Source organism: Halichoeres trimaculatus, unplaced genomic scaffold (genome assembly GCF_033239565.1).
Source record: "Halichoeres trimaculatus isolate MK-OKI-2021-1 unplaced genomic scaffold, fHalTri1.1 fHalTri1_scaffold_13, whole genome shotgun sequence".
Taxonomy (NCBI): domain Eukaryota; kingdom Metazoa; phylum Chordata; class Actinopteri; order Labriformes; family Labridae; genus Halichoeres; species Halichoeres trimaculatus.
This window is the reverse complement of record NW_027437191.1, coordinates 6236093-6247737: the sequence shown is the minus strand read 5'-3', so window position 1 is coordinate 6247737 and position 11645 is coordinate 6236093. Positions and strand designations below refer to the sequence as shown.

General features: G+C 41.8%; 1 protein-coding gene across 1 annotated transcript; it reads left to right on the top strand.

Annotated features, from left to right (window-relative positions):
• Positions 1-6787: 6787 nt before the first annotated feature.
• LOC141802259 (B2 bradykinin receptor) lies at positions 6788-7882 on the top strand. Its single transcript, XM_074685787.1, has one exon. It carries the CDS (start codon positions 6788-6790, stop codon positions 7880-7882), a length of 1095 nt encoding a protein of 364 aa, XP_074541888.1.
• The last annotated feature ends 3763 nt before the right edge of the window (positions 7883-11645 follow it).

Genomic DNA, 11645 nt, shown 5'->3' with positions numbered 1-11645 from the left:
TGGAAGGACAGGTCCACATCGTCACCTCCCAGCTCACATCCGAGAACCAGCACGTCGTCCTCACCTCCTCCTCCTCAGCTCGAGGGAAATCATCAAGCCCTACACTAGTTAGCATTGACATGCTACAGGCTGCTAACAGCTAATTTTGCATGTAAACAATGCAGCCATGGTTACATGTAGGATCCCCAGACAAACACAGGAGAAAAATAGTAAAAAATATCGCCGAAGCCACAAAAAGTTTGGTGTCCGTGACCGTCAATGAACCATACATAGTGATGATCCACTCCAAATACAAAGATTACGAAAAAGAGACGAAAAAAATTACAAGAAACGGACAAAAACGAGAGAGCTGCTGCAACAGGCAGCTACTTGGGTAGCGCCTAGCAACGGAATGAAAAAAAAATGAAATGAATGAAAAAACCTTCAGTAATGAATTAATGAATCAGACTTCAAGCATAATATTTGTTCCTTTTTACAGTTTTATCGACCCTGAAAGTAACAGATGAATGTTCCATTTGATAATGATTTATTTTTTTGTGATTCTGTGAAAATCGGTCCCTGAGTGTGTTAAAACCTCCTTGTCCCACCATTACAGACTGATGATCCCAGATGATTAGTGGTCAGTTTTCTGCGGTGTTACGTGCTGGGTAAACACCAGCAAACTCTGCCTCTGACCAAGGAACGTGTTCTCCGTTAGGGGGCGATATGGGAAAAATATGTCAGCATGTTTTTATGTCAGGATCAGGATCTGGATTTTACCAGGATTTTTATCATATATAGACTATTTGACCTAAAAACAACATGTTTAGACCCACATGTTTGTGATCCTGCATTCTGAACATTAGTTTGTCTTATCTGCACTATTTCATGACTTTAATCAATTTTTGAGTCCTCTGATTTTTCTTTATTTTGTTTGTTTTTTCTTTTTTTTTATTGTCTCTGAGTGTTTATGAAGCATATCCTAAGATCATGATAAATACATTATTCAACGACGTCAGCTGTAAGAGTTGTTGAGTTTCTGCAGAATGTACAGAGCTTTAGAATCAGAATCATTCATTAATGGCCACACAACAGAATTGGTGGAATTTTTTTTCGGTACAGCACTTCATGCTCAACATTCTTCAGTGTCAGTCACATTGCAGGAACAGCAGAACGTTACAGACACATTGCATTACAACACATTACAGACATACACACATAAATACAGTTACAGTTAGTCAAGTGACTGATTTAATGTCCGTATGGCTATGCAGAAAAGCTTTAGCTTTATAAAAGCAGCCCTACACTGTATTGAGAAAAAAAATCTGTAAAAAAAAAAAACAGTAAAAGCACCGTCAGCAAAGTTTCCAGACAACTACCATAAAATTACAGTCAAACGTGAAAAACCATGGAACTACATGAAATAACTGTAAAAATACAGGACTAGATTTTATGATCACAATATATTAAAACACAGAATTTCGTAGTTTATAAATGTCTATCAAACTCCTTCAATATAGTGACAATGCTAAGAGTTCTGCAGAAAAATACTGTTATTTTACAACAAAATACTTTGTTGTGATGGTGTTTTATAACCATGAGTGAGGAGGGCACACAGAGGATATAAGATTCTGCTGAACATTAAAGCATTGCATGGGGGGAACAAGCTGCCTGTGCAACACTGCATGGACCGGCTGTGTACTTCAGATAACATTGTGATTAAAGATTGACCAACATAGCAAACACCATCAACACATCTTGTTTATTAAAAACAAAACACAACGTAAAAATCACTGGGTACAGGGTCCAGTGTTTCCCACAGGATTTTAGGAGACTGTGGTGGGGGAGTCTCTGACCCGCTGCGGTTTTAATGTGTGTGTACATTTTTAAGCGCGATGTATCGCCCTTACAGTAAGTGCAGTTTGGGACCATGGACATGAACATACGCTGATAAATAAGAACTTACAAAGGCATATCAGAAATATTTTAAATTTGATTCAGAAACAAGACCAACAACTCACTTACTCACAATATTTTGAAAAATTTACTGAACAGCATTTCAACAACAGGTTATTTACACTATTTCCCGTGATCTGTGATCCGTTATCAGGCTACTGAGACTGTAGCCTACCGTTATTCTCTCACCTGAGTTAACGAGGTGTGTGTTTGAAGCTGATGAAGAAAAGAGAGCACCAGGATGTGAGTAGGTGGAAGGGAAGCAAAGTGGAAACCCTTTATATTGTTTGAACATCTTAAAAAAATATTTTTTGGGATTAAGGGTCAGATTACGATTCTTCTTCTCTCTGCTCCCTTATTTGGATTTAGGACTGTTGTGTTTTCATTCTGGTTTTTTTTTCTACAGTTACTGCTGAAAATAGTCTAAATAAATAAAGATTCCTGAATTCGCTGCGGCCCACTTCATCACAAAATGTAGCCTAAATCAATGCAAGATTTTCTGACTGATATTTCCTGATATTGCTGTGTATCTGACTTTGAGAGAAATTCAGCTTCTTCCATGCTCTCTCCGTCTGTTGTGTTCACCGTCTTACGCTGACGTCACTACAAAATCGCAGAGCGCACATGGCTACTTAATATGCACGCACTGATTTGCATTGACCATATATGGTAAAGTTTGGGCGCGCTGAAGGCGGGAAAGGAGGCGTGCTCACCACATTCACGCTTTTCTCGGTGCGGTGTGATTCATCACGGAGAATAGCGTGCAGCCGTGTGTACGCAGAGTTTGATAGATCTGAAAAGAGTGTTGGTCGTATCCACGTTTTGCCTTTTCGTCGTAAGTGAAACTTAAGAGGACTCTTACACGCTGTAATAAATTAGGCCCCAGGAGAGGAGAATATGAAATAATAAGTCGCGTCAGCTCGTTGCTATTGTACAGGTAATTGTACTGTGTGATTGCTCTGACTCTGAATGCGCGGTGATAATGAAACTCTGGAACCGAGACGTGCGCGATGCAGCCGTTCCTCATCCCGAGAAGGGAGGCAGACAGCGCAGTGAGATACTGTGTCCACGGCCGCAGTTAGCATGGCCGCTAATGCCCAAAAAAGAAGTTACACGTACCTCAGAGTCAGACGCCCCGCTCCAGCGTCGCTGGAATCTTCGCGCCAAAAGTCTCAAGTAGAGAGCGACGTGTATGAGCATGACCAGTGCGCGCGCACTCTTGTTCTCGCTTGTTTACATGCGGTAGGAAAGTACAGCTGTGTAATGGTCTGACAGAGTGACGGATCGTATTTTTGTCTCCATATGAGACTGTGGCGGGGCCAAATGAGACTGTGGCGGGCCGCCACAGTCTCATTAATGAATGGGAAACACTGGGGTCTACACAATGGATCACAGACAGCCAGTCCCCCCCTGGAGCATGGACAGCCAGTCTGCCACCTGGAGCGCAGACAACCGGTTCGCCCCCTGGAGCACAGACAACCGGTCCGCCCCCTGAAGCACAGACAACCGGTCCGCCCCCTGGAGCACAGACAACCGGTCTGCCCCCTGGAGCACAGACAACCGGTTCGCCCCCTGGAGCACAGACAGCCAGTCTGCCCCCTGGAGCACAGACAACCGGTCCGCCCCCTGGAGCATTGACAACCGGTTTGCCCCCCCGGAGCACAGACAACCGGTCTGCCCCCTGGAGCACAGACAACCGGTCCGCCCCTTTGGAGCACAGCAATTTCACACCAGGAATTGTTCATCACACAATCATGACTCATGTAAATGCTAGTGTTTTTTGTACTTAAGACAAGGGGGGCTCCAGCTCGTCCATGTTCCACCGCGATTATAAACTTTTACAGGTGCGTGACGTTGAAATTATCCACTTGAAAAGAGGCTACTAAAGTGTCGTCACCCGTCTGCATGAAGCCGAACAGACCTTGTGAACAAGAGCTGAGAGCGTCACACTCTGCAACTGCACTGTGCCCTTTTTTTCAGAAATTAAGCTGCATGTTTTATCAAACTAGTTTATACAGATTACCGTTTAGTGTTTTACTCCCATCCATGAATTTAAGAATGCTCAGTGCGTTGAGCTGCATTAAAGGAAAGGTTGTTGGTTCGCAGTCTGACTAAGCTGTTTACATGCATTTTAAAAGTCCGACCTCACACTGACCAAGCTCATAGTCTGATTTCTTAAATTGCATGTTAACATACTGACTGTAACTTACCAAACGCGGCAAAGGTCTGTGCTCATGATGGGTTCAGATGGGATCAGACTAAGTCTTATCTGTAAGATGGTGAAGTGATGGTTTTTGTTTCCCACTGTTTAAACCTGCCCTGTACAACCAAGGTGTCTTAAAGATCCAGGCCCTGGTGCATGTGTGAGTCAGTTTGTCTTCACAGCTCATCTCGTGTCCTGTGGACGTGAAACAGTTGGGTAAAAACCCAAACTGAAGTGTGGAAAGAAACAAATGTCAGGATCTGGACTCTCTGGCTCCAGCACGGACAGCCTGGCTCTCACATGTTTATTGTTCTGCTGGATCTCAACTGTGTGTGTCATCATGGGAGCATATTTTGTGAAGGAGTTTATATCTGAGCGAGTGTCTTCTAACAACTTTGGATCAGGAGTTTCAGCCAACCTAAGGCCATCTATGGCCTGACAGTGTTTTACAGACCCCGCTGCAGTCTGAGGTGAGGGTTTCTATACAGACACCTGTTGGTTTGTTTCCTGGTGTTTTGAAGGCTCATATCTATAAAATAACATTTTTCTGTGGAAGTAGCTGAGTAGAAGAATACAGCTTCATTTGCAGGTCTGCTGTAGGCTTAAATCAGTGTGGAGAGATTTTTAGGATCTTAATGTAATTTTGTTTTTTAAGCTGCACATGATTGGAGCCAATTGGGTTTTTTTTTTCTTCTTTTTTTTTTTAATAATAAATAAAGACCTCAATTGATAACTTCGATTGTTAGTTTCCAAAAGAAAGATTTGAAGTCAGATTCAAAACCCATTTGAGTTTGAAAGTCCAAAGTCACTGTTGGATCTTGGATGGGCACCAGCTGCAGAAATGGAGCTTGTTACAGTTGTGCAGTGACGTCACTCTGAAAAACAACATGAACAGATGCCTTTGCTTCATTCTGAATCAGCATTGCATCTTATCTAGTTCTGAGTCTAGTATTTTGCTTCTTATCTCTTTCACAACCACATTAAATACAAAAGAATAGAAGACAAGTTTTTTTTTCTTGTCTGTCATGACTGACAGAAACTTGACATTGACAGGTTCGTTAAAACAAATACAAAACTGAGCTCTCACAAAAATGAAGACAAAATACAGAAACAGAGTGGATGCTGTGCTCAGTACATGTGTTGCTCTCTCATCTTATACACATGACTGCCATACAATTCTGAAAAGCAAGCAGGCTAACTCTTCACAGTAAAAATGTAAGTATTTTCACAGTGTAAGCCCAGCAAAGTTGTAATTCATTTGTCAAATATGTCTCTTAGGCCTGTTAGCTGGTACAAAAGATGTAAAATGATACAGAAACATAATTGAAGAACCTTTTTTTTTTTATCTTTGCACATTTATCCTGTGAATCGATTTACAGATTGGACATATTCTGGATTGGGTCGCCGTGTTTGGGAAACACTGGTCCAAATGACAGTTCAAAGTAACAAAACAGACTCTGGATGAGGAAATGGTTGTTTGACAATCAGAATTTATTTCTTAAGGCCACTTTTTTTTTTCATGAATATCAGCTGTTTTTGGTCACATGAGAAGAAAAAAAATCATTGTGTTTCGTCTTTTTGGTTTTACAACAGAAAGAAAACTCTTCAGTCTTTTTTCTCTTTTTTATCATTTTTTTTAATCAAATGAAAAAAAGCACAATAGACACTGTATCAAGAAGAAAATATTTTGGGCTAAGCATGATACTTAATCTTTGTACAATAGCTCGATAATTTGGCTGAAAACCAGCCTTACTAATCACCTGATCAGGCCACTCATGTGTTACTCCAAAGATCAGCAAGGAGGCGGTTCGCAGGTTTAGTATCAGGTTGGGAAATGTGATTCAGAGAAGGAAAATGAAATAAATTCATCCCAGAATTTCATTTTGTCCCTCACCACACATCTGCTTTTACTGGATTTCTCTCAACGTGTTTCTTTGCCAGGAAACGCTTCAGGCCAGTACACATTATCTGCTTCAAGCACAGCTCTGTTTCTAACATCTGGACACATCTGGTCGCTCAGCAATAAAAGCTGTAGTTCTTTAGTTTAGCCTTTAAAGACATTCATTATTTCTGAAGCTAAATCCAGAGTTCTGTTTAGTCCCTGAGTCAGGGATTAATGGTGAGACTGCTGGACAGTGTATACCATTTTTGTGAGCGTGCTCAGTATCTGCGGGAGGAATCAGATGGAAGGTATGAGTGACGACACAGTGATGATCTCTGGGCCTGGCTGCATAAAAGTGAGCGCTCTCTCAGTGCAGGCAGCAGAGGACGGGAGATCAGCGGGATGATCGTCTGTGGCGAGTAAACACGAGGAACATCTGGAGGAAACGAGCCGAGCAGCACAGATAAGGTGAGTGCTTCAGAGACCTAGAGAAAAGTGTGTTTAGTTTCTGACTTTTTATTCAAAAACCTATTATGAATAGTTTCATACGCAGTCACTGTGAACATAGGGGCAAAGCTGCAGTGACTTATTCACAGAGGGAAAGTCATCATTTTATACAGACCTAGCAAATTCACTTAATATGTTCTCAGATAAAGTTTGAAGAATGAGAATCAAAGAAAACAAATCTTTCTGGATCAACATAGTTACAACTATTGTTAATGTTGTATTTGTAAATAATTACAAATGGATCTCATTTCCAGGTTAAAATGACTGTAAATGTATCAGACTGGTCTGTCCCGACCGTGGACCCAGACTGGGACCCCTGCAGTAACTACACCGAGGCCTGGCTGTGGCTCTCCTCCCTGCAGCCCACCTACCTGGGTGTGCTCAGTGCGGTGGGTTTGGTGGGAAACGGCCTGGTTCTCTGCGTGCTCTGCCTACAGAGGAAGCCCTGCACCGTGGCTGACGTGTACCTGGGGAACCTGGCGGCTGCTGACCTGGTCATGATGACCTGCCTCCCTTTCTGGGCTGTGACCATAGCTGGAGGATACCAGTGGGAGTTTGGAGAGGCGCTCTGTAAACTCATCAATGTGGCGATCTCTATGAACTACATCTGCAGCGTCGTGTTCCTCATGCTGGTCTCTGTGGACCGGTACCTGGCTCTGGTGAAGCCGATGAGCTCCAGCCACCTGAGAAGAGTCTCCTGGGCTAAACGTATCTGTGTTGGAGTCTGGGGTCTGGGCTTCCTCTCTACTTTGCCCACCCTGCTGTTTCGCAAAGTGAAGTACATCGCTGATGTTGACGTCCACGCCTGCATCCTGGACTACCCTCATCCTGCATGGAGGCTGCAACACAACATCACCAAGAACGTGCTGGGCTTCTTAATCCCCGTCACGGTGGTGACGTGCTGCACTCGTCACATTGTGTCAGCGCTGAAGGACCGTGCAGACGGTGGACTCCCTGGGGTCAGGACTGAGAGGAAGGCCACAGACCTGGTCCTGGCTGTGTGGGCTGTCTTCCTCTTCTGCTGGACACCTCACCAGGTGATGCTGTTTCTTGACACGATGGATTACTTCCAGCTCACACCCGGGTGCCTATGGGAGCAGGTGCTGGACATTGGTACACAGCTCTCCACTTATCTGGCGTATAGCAACAGCGCCGCAAATCCCTTCTTGTTTGTCATCGTGGGGAGGCATTTCAGGAGACGAGCGAGGGAGGTGTTTGGTAAAACTTTAAACCCCTGGTCAAGAGGAACGACGTATCTGACTGTGAGCTTCACCTCAGTGAACAGACTCAATGAAAAACAGCGGATCAGTGTTGAAACAATTGACAAATCTGTGCTACGACAAATTGATTTATGACATGGGACTGTGGGGACTCTTATTTATGAACTGTTTTTATTTACAGCATGAACTGTGGTTGGTTCAAAGTTTGCACTAAAATCCACCTGTTGACTTCCCTCTCAGTGGTTTGAATACTTTGGTTTAATGTACGCATTAGAAAGTATAGGAAGCATCTTTCAACTGTGTTGAGTTTAACCTAATATTTTATGTGTAATTGATTCTGTGTTTGAGTGAGATGACAATGAAAAAGGCAGCTAAATCTTCCATGTACCTTGCACTGACAGCCTCAGGTATTAAGTGTATCACTGTCTGTTGTTTATGTTGGACTGTAGGAGTTTGCAGCTGGTATGAAGCTGATAAGGTAACATTTTCAGGCGTGTACTGGAATTGAAATAAAATAATTTTTCTAAAAACTATTGGGTCAAGATTATCACTCTTTTTCTTCCTTTACCAGGCTTTGTGTTCAGACTCAGAGGATGATTTCTGGACAACAAACAGCTTTGTTTTATAAATGAAGCTGAGAGAAAGATGTGGTCAGTTGGTGAAACTACTAAATGTGAATTGGTCTAACCAATATTTTTCAAAACAGGCCAGGTTGAGTCCTACTCATCAAACTTTTAATCTATAAAATATCAAAATTTTATACCGCATATAATAAATGTTTGAAGGTCCCATATTCTGCTCCTTTCCTGCAGTTTAATATGGATCATTGATGTCTTCATGAAATGGTAGTAACATGTTTTGGTCCAAAAAGTAAATAAATCAAGCACAGCAGCATTGTTTCCAGGCTCTCAGAGCCCCTCTGTTCAGAACGCTCTGATTTAGTGGGCGTGGCCTTCATATGTAAATGAGCCATCGCTGATACCGCCCTGCTCCTCAGCGTCACTGAGCGCGGCGCCACAAGCTCCGAGTGCACAATGTTTAGAAAACAGCGAAGCTCGTTTACCGTAACATTACAGGCTAAAACAACAGGCTAACTGCAGCTAAAGTTAGCATCCTGAAGCTAACATAGAGACAGGGGGGACACTGAGGAAAAGCTCTTACATCTGCTCCACAGCACACAGCATTTAACATACTCACATTTCCAGGGTGAGGTTAGTTGGTGGATGGTTGGTAATGCGCCTGGATTCAGGACCAGTCTATTTGCTAGCCCTCTGTTGTACTGTTCAAAGTTGGAAAAGCAGCCGGCCGTGAGGTGACTAGCACACACATGCACAGTTTTACTGAGTGTAGCTGGAACATTTCCTTGATAAATGAACTCTAGCCACTTAGTCTGTCTTCTTCCGAAATGGGAAGCTTGTGCATGGAACTATGTGGCTGTTTACAGCCAAAAAACAGAGCAGTGATGGCTCTTGAGCTTTGGCATTCCCCTTTCCGCTGAGAGGGGAGTGGGCGGGGAGGTGGTGCAGGGGTATCTGCTCCTGTGGACCAATCAGGTCAGACTTGCTCCTGATTGGTCAAAAAAGGGAATTGCTGATGTCGGCCAATCCCCAAAATCCAAACAGCTCGTTTTAGATAAGGATTTTACATTCACAAGCGCTACTAAGTACAGGTTTTGTCATTAAATGTTACATTTTGTGGGCTGGGAGGAAAGCCAAAGACCCACAAATTTCACTAAAAGACTTAATAAAGTGATTTTTGCATAATATGGGACCTTTAATTACATCAGACTTATCCAACTTACAAGAATATGTTTTACATGCAGAATGCAGTGAGAATTTATTCATCTAATGTTACATCACTTATCTGTTTAAGGATGCAGGTTTACAAATTATTATTATTTTTTTTTAAATGTCCCCACAAAACCCTCTGGATCACCTCAAAAGCAGAAAAGGACAAGTGACATAAGTAAAATAATAAAAAGTAAAAAAAAAAAGAAGAAGAAGAAGAGGAAGAAAAACACCTGAGGGACTCTGAAGACTTAAAAAAGGGAATTGAAGAATCTTACTCATCACACAGAATGGACCAGAACCACAGGCCTGACAGATTGTCAGACTTTATGAAATGGTCGATATAACTGTAGACGATGAGCCCTGAATGCAGCTGTAACACACATTATGATGCACAAAGCAAGGTTAAAGTGACCCGACTGAGACAGCTGCTCTTGTCTGGGGAAATCAGCAGCAGCAGAGCAGAGTTTGATTGCTCCTCTGATGAATGACAGCTTTCATAATCTTTGTTGCATTTAACATCCTGGGACGATGTGACTCCCAGCTTTGACACCTCAAAAAAACTACTTACAGCTTTGAAAGGACTGGGTAAAGAGGTTCTGAATATTAGCTGAGATAGAAACACCACAGAGACCAGGTGTGAATGAACTCCCCACAGATCACCAACCTGTCAAGGGCAACTTTAAATTGAGTATTGTACATGTTCATGGATAATTACCTGGGATGATGTGGCAGAGAGACTCTGTATGTCTGCATTCTGCTTTTTTTAATAAACGATGATAAAACTGGAGTCACTCTGATGATCAAAGTGTTTAAGGAGAGCATGTTCAGATAAATGTGGCTGTTACATTTGAGCGCCATCCAGTGGAGAGAGGAGCTGTGAGGGAGACAGTGAATTTTTTTGTTCAGAGATGGAAAATATTTCTAATCAGGTTTTTTTGTGTTTTTTAAATATGAGCTCATGCAGTCTTAAATGTAGAGTTCCAGGACACAGCATCTAAATGAAGCACAGTACGAGCAGCGGCAGCTTGTTTTTGACCCTAATATTCTGCTGAGTTAATAACACACTGAGTGTGTGAAGGAACTCATCTATTGTGTGTGCTTTGGTCCCAGATTTCTTGTTGTAGTTTAATCACCTTTTTCATAATATTTCCAAGAAACTACCCTTAAACTTTTCTCCATCAAGCAGAAACAGCTTTTTGTCCTTTCTGCTCTCTTGTTTAAGATGAGGAGAGGAGAGATGTCATTACGATTATTAACCCTCTGGTATTGTGTTGCCAGCTATCCTGCATTCAGAGGATTCATCTTCTCCTAAGAAATAAAATACAGTGGCCTTCACTTTAGCTGTTGTGTTATCAGGTGAACACAAAAGCAGAATTATTGGCATGTTAGTATCCCTGTGAAAAATGAGCCAGGAAAATCATATATTGTCAATATATGGTTTAACGTAAATAAATAAAAAAATAAAAAAATAAATAAATAAATAAATGGGAGAATAAATGAAAAATAAATAAACAAATAAATATATAAATATCAAAATACAATATTGAGTCAATTCCACATTGTAGGCCTATGGGAACTCGAAGTGTCTCCTTGTGAATTTTTCCATTTTTTAGATTTGTACATTGAGTTTGAAATAACACTATTTGTGCTAAATTGAATGAGAGGAATCTGTTCTTTGTTTCATACCGGACAACATCAGAGTGTATAAAATAGGGAGATTTTCCGGGATATTGTAAATTTTCCCAGTAATTCCTGTTTTTTAACATTTTTTAATACAAAAATCCAGAATAACGATGAGATGCGACACCAAGTTATTTCCTTCAGCCAAATATTGTCACACTGAAAGTGAACAAACCACACTCCCGCATTATCGGCCTTTGGCGTTTTCTAATCTTTATTTAGAGAAGAAAGAGATCTTGCACTTTCTAACTGAAATTATCAGGTACAATTCATCATCTCACTAACTACTATCTTACAATGCCATAAACTGACTGTGGGACATGATTTTTATTTGTTTGTTTGTTACTAAAATAATGATTTCAGTAGGCCTGTACAACAATTCGGGGGTGAATCTGTGACTCTGCGATCTGCTGCTTCTCCCTGCAGCG